The following is an 18,034-nucleotide window of genomic DNA, read 5'->3' as shown; positions in this document are numbered from 1 at the left end:
GACCCAAATTTTTTTTCAAAAAAATTGTCCGATTTTGGACGAAATAGTGTAGTATGACATTGAAGTCAACGACATTATATAGTTCGACACAGTGTTTAGCTCAGATGGTAGAGCACCCAACCTGCACCATATGTCGATGATGTAGTCCTCGCTGCAGGTGACGCTGGTTCGAATCCCACACCAAGCGGTCTTTCCTGCATGTCATTCCCCACCTCTCTGCCTTCTGTCACTAAACTATCAATTAAAAAGGCAAAAAGCACCCCAAAAAAATATTCTCAAATTAAGGACCAAAAGTTTTTTCAAAAAAATTGTCCGATTTTGGACGAAATAGTGTAGTATGACATTTAGGTCAACGACATTATATAGTTCAACATTGTGTTTAGCTCAGATGGTAGAGCACCCAACCTGCTCCATATGTTATATGATGCTGTAGTCAAAAAAACAAAAAAAATATATTTTTCAATTTCCGATTTTGGACCACGTAGTATAGTATGACGTTTTGGTCCATTTTTGGACAACATTTTTTTTTTTTTATGAAATTGTCAGATTTTGGACGACAATATAGTATGTTATTTTTGGAAGAAATATTTTTTCAAAAAATTTAAATTTTGGACACATTTCTGTTTTTTTTAACTTTTTAACAAATAATAATTCAGGGGGTCTGATGTTCTGAGATTTTATTCTGAGGTTTTTCTGAGTCAATGAGATGCTAACCACCATCGCTGAATTGAGAGTGAAAAAAAATATCTTGTAAAAACAGACCTGGAAAAAAAATCTCAGAGCCTTTTTAAAAAACAATTTTAGGTGAATTGTAATACACCTCACAATGTTGATGTGTATATTTTATATGATACTATAAAGTTTTACAGTTTTAAAATATCAGCACCTGTTACAGCCTCAAAAAAACCCTGAACTATCCCTTTAGCATGGTAACGATGCTAAACGTCAGTGTGTGTGAATGCTGCAAGTATTTATCTCAAGTTTCAGAAGCGCCTGTGAAGCCGACACCCTCACAGGCGTGTTAGCATAGCTAGCATAGTCAGACGAGCTCACTGGTGTAAAACAGAGGTTTAATGGAAGGTTCTGATGCAGCACAGCAGTAATTACACTGAGCTGTGGTTAGCATCAAGCTAAACCCTGAGAAAATCACTTTTCAAACTGAGGAGAGCAAACATGCATGTCATCATCAGCAATGATAACAGGGTTTGTTTGTTTTGGGGGTTTTTAAACAATTTTTAAAACCTTTCCAGAACTTTTCCACTATATTTGACCAACTTCCACGACTCCCTTTAAGTAGTTTAACAAAGTTTGGCTCTTAAAGTGACCAGGAGGCCCAGGCACTGGCGTTGTAGCAAAAATGTATGGAATGGAATTTGGAATTAAATATTTTCATCAATATTTTATATACATTCACAAACTTTCAAGGATTTCAAAGATTTCAAGGATTTCAAGGACCTGCGGGAACCCTGACAAAAACAAAGTGAATGTTCAGGTCCACGTTTGACACGTCCATGTTTTCCAAACTGATTCCACATTAACGTGGAGGTGGTTTAAGATACAAATCGACTCAAATCCAAGGATGAATGAACAGGCCATCCTTGTTTTAACACACACCCCCCCACACACACACACCCACCCACACACACACACACACACCCTGCATGCTGCCTCCACCCATCCTAGCCACCAATCCCCACCCAAACTCCAACAACAAGGACCTCCTTGTACCTACTGTTGGTCTCCAACACACACACACACACACACACACACACACACACACACACACACACACACACACACACACACACACACACACAGCTGGAAAAACCCAGCCTGTGCAGAGACTGAAGGCTGCTTGTACTTCAGGACAAGTTACCGTTATCTTCATATTTCATTTGGACGGGCAAACGCACACAAACCGCGGTGATGGAGGTGGAGTTCAGTGGAAAGACAAATACCGCAGAGATTCTGCTGCACTTTCTCTCAAGCCGTGGCTCATTTACATAATCCGATATTTTTCTCGATGGAAATGTCGAAAGATTCCCCCTAAACCCGGAAACGAGGATGTCCTCAATCCAAAAATGATTCGGTTATAACGATTTCTTTGTTTACACGGAGCAAAGAAAGCAGAAAAATATTCACAAAAATTTTGGGTGACATAGTATAGTATGATGTTTTTGTCAAATTTTGGACCAAAAAGATTTTTTTCAATTTTTTTTTACACTTTTGGATGACATAGTATAGTACGATGTTTTGTCAAATTTTGGAAAAAAAAATTTTTTCCAAAAAATTGTCAAATTTTGGACGACATCGTTTGTGTCAAATTTTGGACCCAAAATTTTTTTTCAAAAAAATTGTACTATTTTGGATGACGTATAGTATGACGTTTTTGTCAAATTTCTGACAAAAAATTTTCACTTTCTCTCGAGCCGTGGCTCATTTATTTTATTTTCATTACTTTCTGGATGGAAATGTCGAAAGATTCCCCCTAAACCCGGAAACGACGATGTTCTCAAACCAAAATGATTCGGTTTGAAAGATTTCTTTGTTTACACGGGGCAAAGAAAGCAGAAAAATATTCACAAAAATTTTGGGTGACATAGTATAGTATGATGTTTTTGTCAAATTTTGGACCAAAAATGTTTTCTTCAAAAATTTGTCAAATTTTGGACGACATAGTATAGTATGACGTTTTTTGTCATATTTTGGACCAAATTTTTTTTTTCAATTTTGGACGACATACTATATTTAGTATGATGTTTTTGTCAAATTTTGGACAAAAAAATTTTTTTCCAAAAAAATTGTCCAATTTTGGACGACATAGTATAGTATGACGTTTTTGTCAATATTTGGACCAAAACATTTTTTTCCAAAAAATGTTACAATTTTGGACGACATAGTATAGTATGATGTTTTTGTCAAATTTTGGACCAAATTTTTTTTTTCAATTTTGGACGACATACTATATTTAGTATGATGTTTTTGTCAAATTTTGGACAAAATTTTTATTTTCCAAAAAAATTGTCAAATTTTGGACGACATAGTATAGTATGACGTTTTTGTCAATATTTGGACCAAAACATTTTTTTCCAAAAAATGTTACAATTTTGGACGACATAGTATAGTATGATGTTTTTGTCAAATTTTGGACCAAATTTTTTTTTTCAATTTTGGACGACATACTATATTTAGTATGATGTTTCTGTCAAATTTTGGACGACATAGTATAGTATGACGTTTTTGTCAATATTTGGACCAAAACATTTTTTTCCAAAATTTTTTACAATTTTGGACGACATAGTATAGTATGATGTTTTTGTCAAATTTTGGACCAAATTTTTTTTTTCAATTTTGGACGACATACTATATTTAGTATGATGTTTTTGTCAAATTTTGGACAAAAAATTTTTTTTCCAAAAAAATTGTCAAATTTTGGACGACATAGTATAGTATGACGTTTTTGTCAATATTTGGACCAAAACATTTTTTTCCAAAATTTTTTACAATTTTGGACGACATAGTATAGTATGATGTTTTTGTCAAATTTTGGACCAAATTTTTTTTTTAAATTTTGGACGACATACTATATTTAGTATGATGTTTTTGTCAAATTTTGGACAAAATTTTTTTTTTCCAAAAATGTTTACAATTTTGGACGACATAGTATAGTATGATGTTTTTGTCAAATTTTGGACCAAATTTTTTTTTTCAATTTTGGACGACATACTATATTTAGTATGATGTTTCTGTCAAATTTTGGACAAAAAAATTTTTTTCCAAAAAAATTGTCAAATTTTGGACGACATAGTATAGTATGACGTTTTTGTCAATATTTGGACCAAACCATTTTTTTCCAAAAATTTTTACAATTTTGGACGACATAGTATAGTATGATGTTTTTGTCAAATTTTGGACCAAATTTTTTTTTTCAATTTTGGACGACATAGTATAGTATGATGTTTTTGTCAAATTTTGGACCAAATTTTTTTCTTCAATTTTGGACGACATACTATATTTAGTATGATGTTTTTGTCAAATTTTGGACAAAAATTTTTTTTTCCAAAAAAATTGTCAAATTTTGGACGACATAGTATAGTATGACGTTTTTGTCAATATTTGGACCAAAACATTTTTTTCCAAAAAATGTTACAATTTTGGACGACATAGTATAGTATGATGTTTTTGTCAAATTTTGGACCAAATTTTTTTTTTCAATTTTGGACGACATACTATATTTAGTATGATGTTTTTGTCAAATTTTGGACAACAATTTTTTTTTCCAAAAAAATTGTCAAATTTTGGACGACATAGTATAGTATGACGTTTTTGTCAATATTTGGACCAAAACATTTTTTTCCAAAAAATGTTACAATTTTAGACGACATAGTATAGTATGATGTTTTTGTCAAATTTTGGACCAAATTTTTTTTTTCAATTTTGGACGACATAATATATTTAGTATGATGTTTTTGTCAAATTTTGGACAAAAAATTTTTTTTCCAAAAAAATTGTCAAATTATTGAGGACATAGTATAGTATGACGTTTTTGTCAATATTTGGACCAAAACATTTTTTTCCAAAATTTTTTACAATTTTGGACGACATAGTATAGTATGATGTTTTTGTCAAATTTTGGACCAAATTTTTATTTTCCAAATAAATTGTCAAATTTTGGACGACATAGTATAGTATGACGTTTTTGTCAATATTTGGACCAAAACATTTTTTTCCAAAAAATGTTACAATTTTGGACGACATAGTATAGTACGATGTTTTGTCAAATTTTGGAAAAAAAAATTTTTTCCAAAAAATTGTCAAATTTTGGACGACATCGTTTGTGTCAAATTTTGGACCCAAAATTTTTTTTCAAAAAAATTGTACTATTTTGGATGACGTATAGTATGACGTTTTTGTCAAATTTCTGACAAAAAATTTTCACTTTCTCTCGAGCCGTGGCTCATTTATTTTATTTTCATTACTTTCTGGATGGAAATGTCGAAAGATTCCCCCTAAACCCGGAAACGACGATGTTCTCAAACCAAAATGATTCGGTTTGAAAGATTTCTTTGTTTACACGGGGCAAAGAAAGCAGAAAAATATTCACAAAAATTTTGGGTGACATAGTATAGTATGATGTTTTTGTCAAATTTTGGACCAAAAATGTTTTCTTCAAAAATTTGTCAAATTTTGGACGACATAGTATAGTATGACGTTTTTTGTCATATTTTGGACCAAATTTTTTTTTTCAATTTTGGACGACATACTATATTTAGTATGATGTTTTTGTCAAATTTTGGACAAAAAAATTTTTTTCCAAAAAAATTGTCCAATTTTGGACGACATAGTATAGTATGACGTTTTTGTCAATATTTGGACCAAAACATTTTTTTCCAAAAAATGTTACAATTTTGGACGACATAGTATAGTATGATGTTTTTGTCAAATTTTGGACCAAATTTTTTTTTTCAATTTTGGACGACATACTATATTTAGTATGATGTTTTTGTCAAATTTTGGACAAAATTTTTATTTTCCAAAAAAATTGTCAAATTTTGGACGACATAGTATAGTATGACGTTTTTGTCAATATTTGGACCAAAACATTTTTTTCCAAAAAATGTTACAATTTTGGACGACATAGTATAGTATGATGTTTTTGTCAAATTTTGGACCAAATTTTTTTTTTCAATTTTGGACGACATACTATATTTAGTATGATGTTTCTGTCAAATTTTGGACGACATAGTATAGTATGACGTTTTTGTCAATATTTGGACCAAAACATTTTTTTCCAAAATTTTTTACAATTTTGGACGACATAGTATAGTATGATGTTTTTGTCAAATTTTGGACCAAATTTTTTTTTTCAATTTTGGACGACATACTATATTTAGTATGATGTTTTTGTCAAATTTTGGACAAAAAATTTTTTTTCCAAAAAAATTGTCAAATTTTGGACGACATAGTATAGTATGACGTTTTTGTCAATATTTGGACCAAAACATTTTTTTCCAAAATTTTTTACAATTTTGGACGACATAGTATAGTATGATGTTTTTGTCAAATTTTGGACCAAATTTTTTTTTTAAATTTTGGACGACATACTATATTTAGTATGATGTTTTTGTCAAATTTTGGACAAAATTTTTTTTTTCCAAAAATGTTTACAATTTTGGACGACATAGTATAGTATGATGTTTTTGTCAAATTTTGGACCAAATTTTTTTTTTCAATTTTGGACGACATACTATATTTAGTATGATGTTTCTGTCAAATTTTGGACAAAAAAATTTTTTTCCAAAAAAATTGTCAAATTTTGGACGACATAGTATAGTATGACGTTTTTGTCAATATTTGGACCAAACCATTTTTTTCCAAAAATTTTTACAATTTTGGACGACATAGTATAGTATGATGTTTTTGTCAAATTTTGGACCAAATTTTTTTTTTCAATTTTGGACGACATAGTATAGTATGATGTTTTTGTCAAATTTTGGACCAAATTTTTTTCTTCAATTTTGGACGACATACTATATTTAGTATGATGTTTTTGTCAAATTTTGGACAAAAATTTTTTTTTCCAAAAAAATTGTCAAATTTTGGACGACATAGTATAGTATGACGTTTTTGTCAATATTTGGACCAAAACATTTTTTTCCAAAAAATGTTACAATTTTGGACGACATAGTATAGTATGATGTTTTTGTCAAATTTTGGACCAAATTTTTTTTTTCAATTTTGGACGACATACTATATTTAGTATGATGTTTTTGTCAAATTTTGGACAACAATTTTTTTTTCCAAAAAAATTGTCAAATTTTGGACGACATAGTATAGTATGACGTTTTTGTCAATATTTGGACCAAAACATTTTTTTCCAAAAAATGTTACAATTTTAGACGACATAGTATAGTATGATGTTTTTGTCAAATTTTGGACCAAATTTTTTTTTTCAATTTTGGACGACATAATATATTTAGTATGATGTTTTTGTCAAATTTTGGACAAAAAATTTTTTTTCCAAAAAAATTGTCAAATTATTGAGGACATAGTATAGTATGACGTTTTTGTCAATATTTGGACCAAAACATTTTTTTCCAAAATTTTTTACAATTTTGGACGACATAGTATAGTATGATGTTTTTGTCAAATTTTGGACCAAATTTTTATTTTCCAAATAAATTGTCAAATTTTGGACGACATAGTATAGTATGACGTTTTTGTCAATATTTGGACCAAAACATTTTTTTCCAAAAAATGTTACAATTTTGGACGACATAGTATAGTATGATGTTTTTGTCAAATTTTGGACCAAATTTTTTTTTTCAATTTTGGACGACATACTATATTTAGTATGATGTTTTTGTCAAATTTTGGACAAAATTTTTATTTTCCAAAAAAATTGTCAAATTTTGGACGACATAGTATAGTATGACGTTTTTGTCAATATTTGGACCAAAACATTTTTTTCCAAAAAATGTTACAATTTTGGACGACATAGTATAGTATGATGTTTTTGTCAAATTTTGGACCAAATTTTTTTTTTCAATTTTGGACGACATACTATATTTAGTATGATGTTTCTGTCAAATTTTGGACAAAAAATTTTTTTTCCAAAAAAATTGTCAAATTTTGGACGACATAGTATAGTATGACGTTTTTGTCAATATTTGGACCAAAACATTTTTTTCCAAAATTTTTTACAATTTTGGACGACATAGTATAGTATGATGTTTTTGTCAAATTTTGGACCAAATTTTTTTTTTCAATTTTGGACAACATACTATATTTAGTATGATGTTTTTGTCAAATTTTGGACAAAAAATTTTTTTCCAAAAAAATTGTCAAATTTTGGACGACAGTATAGTATGACGTTTTTGTCAATATTTGGACCAAAACATTTTTTTCCAAAAAATGTTACAATTTTGGACGACATAGTATAGTATGATGTTTTTGTCAAATTTTGGACCAAATTTTTTTTTTCAATTTTGGACGACATACTATATTTAGTATGATGTTTCTGTCAAATTTTGGACAAAAATTTTTATTTCCAAAAAAATTGTCAAATTTTGGATGACATAGTATAGTATGACGTTTTTGTCAATATTTGGACCAAAACATTTTTTTCCACATTTTTTTACAATTTTGGACGACATAGTATAGTATGATGTTTTTGTCAAATTTTGGACCAAATTTTTTTTTTCAATTTTGGACGACATACTATATTTAGTATGTTTTTGTCAAATTTTGGACAAAAAATTTTTTTTCCAAAAAAATTGTCAAATTTTGGACGACATAGTATAGTATGATGTTTTTGTCAAATTTTGGACCAAATTTTTTTTTTCAATTTTGGACGACATAGTATAGTATGATGTTTTTGTCAAATTTTGGACCAAATTTTTTTTTTCAATTTTGGACGACATACTATATTCAGTATGATGTTTTTGTCAAATTTTGGACAACATTTTTTTTTTCCAAAGAAATTGTCAAATTTTGGACGACATAGTAAAGTATGACGTTTTTGTCAATATTTGGACCAAAACATTTTTTTCCAAAAAATTTTACAATTTTGGACGACATACTATATATAGTATGATGTTTCTGTCAAATTTTGGACGAAATTTTTTTTTCAAAAAAATTGTCAAATTTTGGACGACGTAAAGTATGACGTTTTTGTCAAATTTCTGACAAAAAATGTTTCACTTTCTCTCGAGCCGTGGCTAATTTATTTTATTTTCATTCTTTTCTGGATGGAAATGTCGAAAGACTCCCCCTAAACCCGGAAACTACGATGTTCTCAAACCAAAATGATTCTGTTTGAACGATTTCTTTGTTTACACGGAGCAAAGAAAGCAGAAAATATTCACAAAAATTTTGGGTGACATAGTATAGTATGATGTTTTTGTCAAATTTTGGACCAAAAATGTTTTCTTCAAAAATGTGTCTTATTTTGGACAACATAGTATAGTATGACGTTTTTGTCATATTTTGGACCAAAATTTTTTTTTACAAAAAATTTGTCAAATTTTGGACGACATAGTATAGTATGATGTTTTTGTCAAATTTTGGACCAAATTTTTTTTTTCAATTTTGGACGACATACTATATTTAGTATGATGTTTTTGTCAAATTTTGGACCAAATTTTTTTTTTCCAAAAAAATTGTCAAATTTTGGACGACATAGTATAGTATGACGTTTTTGTCAATATTTGGACCAAAACATTTTTTTCCAAAAAAATTGTCAAATTTTGGACAACATAGTATAGTATGTTTTTGTCAAATTTTGGACCCAAATTTTTTTTTCAATTTTGGATGACATACTATATATAGTATGATGTTTCTGTCAAATTTTGGACGAAATTTTTTTTTCAAAAAAATTGTCAAATTTTGGACGACGTAAAGTATGACGTTTTTGTCAAATTTCTGACAAAAAATGTTTCACTTTCTCTCGAGCCGTGGCTAATTTATTTTATTTTCATTCTTTTCTGGATGGAAATGTCGAAAGACTCCCCCTAAACCCGGAAACTACAATGTTCTCAAACCAAAATGATTCTGTTTGAACGATTTCTTTGTTTACACGGAGAAAAAGAAAGCAGAAAATATTCACAAAAATAGGTAAATAATCCACTGGGATTGATAATCTGACAGACAACAAAATCCTGCCCCAGTCTGTGTGTGTGTGTGTGCTAATTTTTATCACTTTACAGGGACTTAAATAATACAGAAACTGTTTGTACCTGCAGCTGTCGTCATTGGGATGACCCTGCAGTGAGCGCGCAGCGCGGGATAATCCCATGCGGGCGAAGGCGTGGTAGTGACTGAGCGCGGCGTCCGTCAGGCTGCCGGCTCCGTCCGTCTCCTGCTCATAGATATTTTCCCAGTAGGCTTTGAGGCCCGGAGTTCCTGACGCGTACGCGCCGAACAGGAACGAGTCCAGCTGGTTGATGATCTCCTGACTGACGCTGGCCTCAAACTTCCTGGCGAAGAAGGTTGGTCTGGACACTTGCTGTGGTCCAGGGAAGACGAGAGGAGACACGTGAAGAGCACATCGACAGTTAGCTTCATCATCAACAACATCATTAAAATGAGCAGGAGAAAAGACAAGAGGTCAGAGGTCAGTGCTCGTTCTTCCCTGATCACAGACGTCTATGGACGAAGTGTCGCTAACCTGAAATAGGACTTACAAAATAAAACACACAGCAGGTCATTTTGGACAAACACAGGATGGCCCAGGTCAAAGGTCGACGAAACCTGGTTGGTCCGTGTACCTTCTGTTCATTTGTTTTTCAAAATAAAACCAGAAATTAAAAAAAAACAATAATAACTCAATAGGACCTTTTTGAATCGTGCACCTGGCAAATACTCCATGAAACTAACAGTAAAACTAATAAAAACTCAACTAAAACGAAGCATTTACAAAACAACTGTTATAAAAACTATTATAACCTCGGTGTGAACGACGACACTTTAAAAAACTCTCTTCAACAATGATCACAATCATCTATTGTGAATCATATGTATATGAATATTTGTTTGGGAAACTCTTAATGTGAAAGTTTTCATCTCTTTCCTGAGTGTGGTGTCCGTGCAGAGTCCGTGTTTTTTTCCCAGAGTCTAAACCCAACATTATGATAATGACAACCTTACAAAGCTCAGTGGCAGCGAGCTACAAAGCTCCAGAAATACCCACCGCTGCGCTGAGCGTACAGCAGCTGCTTCCAGGATCAGCTCGACCACAGACGCTCTGTCGTTAACGCAGAGCAAGACGCGACTATTCTGGTCTGCAGCCACTGAGGCTGTGTGTGGGGGGGGGGGGGGCAAAACCGTCTCACACAGCAGGAAAACTCAACGTGATCATCACAGAGTCCAGGAAATTGTGTAATAAATAAAAGTCTGGTTTTTGAAATGGTCGTAAAACACCGCCTTCATTTGGTTCGACTAAAAGTATTCGTTGTAATCGTTGTAAAGTGTAGAGTTATTCATCAGGACAGGTAAACTGAACCAATGCCCAGTTAGCTTCTTTGAATGAGGCACTGCCAGCTCTTGTTTTGACTTTTTTGTCAAATTTTGGACAAAATTTTTGTTTAGACTTTTTTGTCAAATGTCAGACACTTTTGTTCGACTTTTTCGGTCAAATTTTGGAAAACATTTTTTACTTTTATCAAATTTTGGATTTTTCTTTTACTTTTTTGTCAAATGTTGGACACTTTTGTTTGAATTTTTTTTGTCAAATTTTGGACTCTTTTTTTTTTCACTTTTTCGGTCAAATTTTGGAAACATTTTTTTGATTTTTTGTCAAATGTTGGACGTCATCCAAACCTACAACTTTTTTGTCAAATTTTGGACAACATTTTTGTTTAGACTTTTTTGTCAAACGTCAGACACTTTTGTTCGACTTTTTCGGTCAAATTTTGGAAAACATTTTTTACTTTTATCAAATTTTGGATTTTTCTTTTACTTTTTTGTCAAATGTTGGACACTTTTGTTTGAATTTTTTTTGTCAAATTTTGGACTCTTTTTTTTTTCACTTTTTCGGTCAAATTTTGGAAACATTTTTTTGATTTTTTGTCAAATGTTGGACGTCATCCAAACCTACAACTTTTTTGTCAAATTTTGGACAACATTTTTGTTTAGACTTTTTTGTCAAACGTCAGACACTTTTGTTCGACTTTTTCGGTCAAATTTTGGACTCTTTTTTTCACTTTTGTCAAATTTTGGATTTTTTTTTACTTTTTTCTCAAATGTTGAACACTTTTGTTTGACTTTTTTTTGTCAAATTTTGGATTTTTCTTTTTTTTTCACTTTCTTGGTCAAATTTTGGACATATTTCTTTTGACTTTTTAAGTCAAATTTTGGATTAGTTTTTACTTTTTGTCAACGTTTGGACAAACTACAAAAGTATGACTTTTTTGACGCAGGTTCTACGTGGAGGTCTCACCTGGAATCGTGGCAGATCTGAAGGTTTGAAGTCGTTGGGCGAGCAGCCGCACCAGTCCACGATGTGCTTGTACTGGCATTTGCAGCCAAGCTTACGGTTCCAGTTGGTGAGACGCAGGTTGTTGTCCACGATGGTCTCACAGAGGGCGCTGTTCTCCAGCACAGTGTGGAAAAATGACTGCAGGTGGAGACGAGAGGTCGTCACATGGGTCGCCCAATCTCCACAAAGTATTTTAACCCTTACCACAGACTGAATACACATATATATATATATATATATATATATATATACATATTTATATAAATATATATTTTAACAACATTAGTAACATTAGTTTTACTTGTCCTTATCTTGTAACGTTAGTAGCAGTTTTGTTTGTGTCATTAATGTCATTTATAACACCAGTCACATATTTGTGTAATATTATGGACGTCTCTTAAATGTTAGCACATAAGAACGCTTGAAACCGTCAATCTGTGTGTGTGTGTGTGTGTGTGTGTGTGTGTGTGTGTGTGTGTGTGTGTGTGTGTGTGTGTGTGTGTGCGTGTGTGTGTGCGTGTGTGTTACCTCTGCGGGCAGCAGTGTGTAGGAGTAAAAGCGCTTCATGCTGCTGACCAGCTCGTCTCTAGAGTTGACCACGTAATCCACAAAGGGCCGGCTGAACAGGAACCAATCAGAGCCTCCGTCCACCGCGATGCCCTCTGGGATCTTGCGGTCCCCGAGACGCCACATGTGTGTGTCGCACTCATAGAAGAGACGGTCCAGACCCTGTTTACGGATGAAACTGAGGCGACAACAGAGGCGAAAATGGTTAAAGTACAGGTTAACGCTCAAGGTTTACACCTGGGGCAAAATTACAAGGCATTAAATGAATCAAGGCAGAGGATAGTATGAACCAAATGAATTGATGTAAAACTGATGTAACACTGATGTAACACGAATGAAAAAACGTACATAAAACTGATGTAAAACTGATGTTAAACAAATGTAAAATGATGTAAACCTCATGTAAAACTAATGTTAAACAGATGTAAAACGAATGTAAAACTGGTGTAAAACTGGTGTAAAAGTAATGTAAACCTGATGTAAAACTGGTGTAAAAGTAATGTAAACCTGATGTAACACGAATGTAAAACGAATGTAAAACTTACGTAAACCTGATGTAAAACTGATGTAAAACTGATGTAAAACTGATGTAAAAATAATGTAAAACTGATGTAAAACAAATGTAAAATTAATGCAAAACTAATGTAAAACTGAGGTAAAACTAATGTAAAACTGATGTAAAACTAATGAAAAAAACTGATGTAAAACTGATGTAAAACTAATGAATGTTGCAAAAAACATATGTTACTACATTAATAATGTGTTATGCACATCGCCAAAAACAAGACACTAACATTGGGGGTGGAGCTAAATGACAACTGTATGGTCAGAACTGGTAAACACAACAGCGTCTACAACGAGAGAACCTCGACAAACACATTTTTACACAACGCACGACAACATCTGCTCGTCTTTGTCGTGCTTCATAAGAAGTCAAATCTCACCGCGCGTTGTCTCTGCCGTGAGATTTGATGAAGTTCATGTTGCGGTACTTCGACAGGAAGGCCACCAGCTGATCGTTGGTCCTGCGGGGGGGGGAGACATCGGCTGTCAATCATCACAGCTCAGACCTTTCAGTTGAACAGTAAACTTTACAGAGTGACAGTGACATTTGCGTCAAGTCAGTTCCATTCAGCCCACACTGTACGCCACGTTCCGTCAGTTTACCATTTCACTTTACAGAAAAATGACACAAACAAAACTTTTTCTTTGGAATGAGAAGCTGCTCAGTAGCAGCAGTGTGTGGCCCGGTGCGGAAACAGCCACTCCCTTCAGCAGCAGCAGCTTCAGCAGCAGCAGCTTCAGCAGCTTCAGCAGCAGCAGCTTCAGCAGCAGCAGCTTCAGCAGCTTCAGCAGCAGCAGCAGCTTCAGCAGCTTCAGCAGCAGCAGCTTCAGCAGCAGCAGCTTCAGCAGCAGCAGCTTCAGCAGCAGCAGCAGCAGCTGGTGTCGCTGCCTGATGAGGAGACGGAGCCGCAGACAGACAGACAGATCGCTTTGATTACATTTGATCACAGTCGTTAAGAGCGACCGCAGGCGTGCATGTGTGTGTTTGAGGGCATGTTTGTGTTCATGAGTCACTGACACCCAGTAAAAAATACAGATGTGAACGTGCATCATTGTCAGGTTTCAGCGCCAACTTTGTGTTTATCAAAGTACAGACTGCACAGCACACATGAACGTGAAGCTCGCTGAGGAAAAACTGATTTAAGCCACTTAAAGGGACAATATGTAGTATTTATGGGTTTATATGAACCCAAAATCCACTCTTTTATACATATTATGTGCTCCTGCATTGTCTAGTCGCTGTATAATAGTTTTTGTTTCATTTTCGTAGTGTTTCAAAAAGTCATGTAAAATAACATGGTCTCGGGCCGTGGTTGCATAGCCACTGTTAGCAGAGAGACGCCATGTTTCTACGGGAGCCTGTAAGGACAAACGCGAGAGAACAAATCAAGCGTCTCTTTACTTGTAGCGGAAGTCTCTGCTGACACGGAGAAAGACGACGAGGACGACATTTGACCGGCTGAGGACACCGTAGCGCTCAGGGAAGGGAGGGGGTGAGCAGAGCAGCAGGTCTTTGTTGTAAATTTCAGCCTCTCCTCTAGATGGCACTATATACTACTTACTTCCCCTTTAAAGATGCCATATGTAAGAATGTGGCCAAAAACAGTTACTACACTCAAATTCAAAATACCGCGGTCTTTTAGGTTTTCATTTTCTGACGTAACTGGCAACCCGTGGTTGCTCGGCAGCTGAGACTCTACTGACTGTAGAGTTGACTGTCCCTGTGAGCTAAAATCACTGATTTTCTCTTCGGGCTTTGGTGTGGGAGAGTGAGTGGTTTACAAACGTGAATGTGTTCTTCAGATATCACAGACTTAAGTTGATGTAGATTTTTATTAAAGTCAGTCTTTCCTTATCCGTTTGTCATCGTGTCTCCGTTGGGGTCACACAAAACAATTAAATAGAATTTAATCTCTAAAAAAGAACCAGATCTTAACGTATCGTAAAACATAAAAAAAAACTTTGCCGGACAAACCCCAACAAGCGTATTCAAGCGTCTCTTGAACAAACGCACACACAGTTCCATTGACTCACACTACATGATGTCACAGCTATTGATGGTGTGGTGCTAATGCTGTGGCTTATGGATTTTGGCTGCGAGGGTGTTCACTCACTCTGATGGGAGGACGGCAGAGAACAGATCACTGTGTGTGTGTGTGTGTGTGTGTGTGTGTGTGTGTGTGTGTGTGTGTGTGTGTGTGTGTGTGTGTGTGTGTGTGTGTGTGTGTGTGTGTGTGTGTGTGTGTCCTCCATCACAGAAACACCAGCTTCATTTGAGGTTTACTCACAGAGAGCGCAGAGCTTCTCAAACGTCTTATACCTAGAACCAGCTGAGAAAATATTCATCTGTCTTTATTTATTCTCTCATCATCATCATCATCCTCTTCCTCACATATACTTCACACACTGGTATCAGGGAAATTAGATGTATATATATATATACATATACATATACATATATCTATACTTTATAAGTAAACAGATTATGTGATGTGATCTGGGAAAATGCTAGAATTTAAGTGTTGTCCCAGTTCAGTGTTCATCACATTCACTCTGTTCTAATGTCCTCATATTTAGCCTATTTATTTATTTGTTTTTCTACTGTTTTTTCTCAGAAAACGTTGATTGTATTGTTGAATTTTGTAAAATGTTCAGTTAGTGCGTGACGCATGTGCAGAACTGATCGTAGAAGACGGTTCCGATCGGTCACTGACGAGCTCGCATCTATCGTCGTGCTAGTTTAGTCACCAGTGATAGTTTGGCTAACTTCAGCTTCAGTCAGTTCTTTAGCTTGTGTGTTTTGTTCACACAGCAGGGGTTAGCTCACACATGTAGTCATGCTAGTTTAGTCATAGGTCATGGTTTGGCTAACATTAGCTACAGTTTGTTGTTTCCATCCTCATGCTCGCTAACATTAGCTAAGCAGGTCAAGTCTCCCAACAGGTCAAGTCTCCCCAGAACATTCTGAACAGTCTGTTGTTCCGTCCTCATGCTCGCTAATGTTAGCTACAGTCTGTTTTTTACCGTCCTCATGCTCGCTAACGATAGCTACAGTCTGTTGTTTCTGTCCTCATCCTCGCTAACGTTAGCTACAGTCTGACTTTTCCTTCCTCATGCTGGCTAACGTTAGCTACAGTCTGTTGTTCTGTCCTCATGCTCACTAACATTAGCTACAGTCTGTTGGTCCGTCCTCATGTTCGCTAACGTTAGCGACAGTCTGTTGTTCCGTCTTTATGCTCGCTAACATTAGCTAGTCTGTTGTTTTCGTCCTCATGCTCGCTAACGTTAGCTACAGTCTGTTGTTTCCGTTCTCGTGCTCGCTAACGTTAGCTACAGTCTTTTTTTCCGTCCTCATGCTCGCTAACGTTAGCTACAGTCTGTTGTTTCTGTCCTCATCCTCGCCAACATTAGCTACAGTCTGTTGTTCCGTCCTCATGCTCACTAACGTTAGCTATAGTCTGTTGTTCAGTCCTCATGCTCGCTAACATTAACTACAGTCTGTTGTTCCGTCCTCATGCTCACTAACGTTAGCTACAGTCTGTTGTTTCTGTCCTCATCCTCACTAACGTTAGCTACAGTCTGTTGGTCCGTCCTCATGCTCACTTACCTCACAGATGATGCTGTGGCTAACTATAACTGTAGTCTGTTGTTTAACTTTGGTGTTTTTATTAAAAAGCCAGATTCCGTTTACGTCCACCAAACCAGTCTTAGTTTAGACGTCTGCGTCTTACCTGATGGGGAAGTCTGCAGCACTCAGGTTGATGAAGAAGTCCCAGGACCAGTCAGCCATTTTGAGTAGGTCCTCCATGCTGCGCAGATACATGGTCAACAGACTGGCTCCGCCCCAGATGGTGGCCATCCGCCAAGGGGTGACCCGCACATTTGGATACTGGCCGGCCAGAGCCAGGACGTCTCTTTGGAGGAAGTTGGACCGCTGGGAGAGTGATGACAAAGCAAAGAGGACGTTACCATTTTCATGTTGTTCTCTACATCGGCGTCCTTCAGGCTGAGGTTTCAGTGGATCACTCTCACCTTGTCAACATGAATGTAGTAGTAATGTGACGTGTGGTAAATTGCTTTGAAGAGACGCCGGAACTGACGCGAAGCTCGGCCGTGGACGACCAGCACGAAGGCGATCCGCACCGGCACGAGCCGGGAAGCGTCCGAGGTTCCCTCGTCCCACGGCGCGTTCACGTTAGCCTTCCCTGCACAGAGAGCATCGGGAGCTCAGCTCACGTAAACTGCACATTAACGTTATTACAATGAAAGGACGATCGTCCCTCGGGAATCAAATCCCGGCTTGAGGTTTTCCCAGGAAACAGGAAGCTGTCGTGATTTCTTGGTACATTTTCCAAATTGAACTAAACTTCATTTTCGTTTAAAATAAAATAAGTTGCGGACAGAGATTCTGTGCACACTATCTTCGTCTATGTTACACAGACTATTACAGACACAGATAAATGTGGCCCAGGTCTTAAAGGCTTTGGGGTAATTGATCGACCAGGTTGATCAGATCAGAACATGAACTACATGATGCTGAACATTCTGAACATTGTTGTTCTTCATTTGCCGGCGTCGCCGTGGCAAACGTGTGGAAACATAGTTGGGACAGCCCACGGTCAAGTGGAAGGGGAACATGGCTTGTAACAGGAGGGTTGATGGTTTGAATCCCAACAGGTCAAGTCTCCCCAGGCACTGGTTTGTGGCAGCACTCTGCTCCTAATTCTGGGAAGGTTCCTCATAGAGGACGGTTTAAATCAGGGTTTCTCAATTCTGGTTTGGGCAACTCACTCCCCCACAGGATCCTTTCACACCTACAGCATTTGGTGCGCACCAAATGCTGTGGCTCGGTTCGTTTGCGTAGGTGTGAATGAAATCTTGGTCCTTTGGTGCGCACCAAATGACCGATTTTGGTACAGTTCCTCT

The 18,034-nt window shown here is 35.5% G+C and overlaps 1 protein-coding gene across 1 annotated transcript in view; it reads right to left on the bottom strand.

Moving 5' to 3' along the window:
- LOC310933049 (xylosyltransferase 1-like) overlaps positions 1–18,034 on the bottom strand; it is a gene marked incomplete at both ends in the record, with an annotated part of 47,445 nt that overhangs the window by 23,355 nt on the left and 6,056 nt on the right. Inside the window, 6 exons of the mRNA XM_083896471.1 lie at positions 9,738–10,006; positions 11,939–12,115; positions 12,506–12,722; positions 13,489–13,569; positions 16,840–17,042; positions 17,141–17,313. Of these exons, the coding sequence (XP_083752597.1) occupies positions 9,738–10,006; positions 11,939–12,115; positions 12,506–12,722; positions 13,489–13,569; positions 16,840–17,042; positions 17,141–17,313 (1,120 nt within the window). The remainder of the gene's footprint in view (positions 1–9,737; positions 10,007–11,938; positions 12,116–12,505; positions 12,723–13,488; positions 13,570–16,839; positions 17,043–17,140; positions 17,314–18,034) is intronic.

The sequence above is a fragment of the Microchirus variegatus genome (genome assembly GCF_963457635.1).
Source record: "Microchirus variegatus genome assembly, chromosome: 10".
In the NCBI taxonomy this organism is placed as follows: Eukaryota; Metazoa; Chordata; class Actinopteri; order Pleuronectiformes; family Soleidae; genus Microchirus; species Microchirus variegatus.
This window is presented reverse-complemented; position numbering and strand designations above follow the sequence as displayed.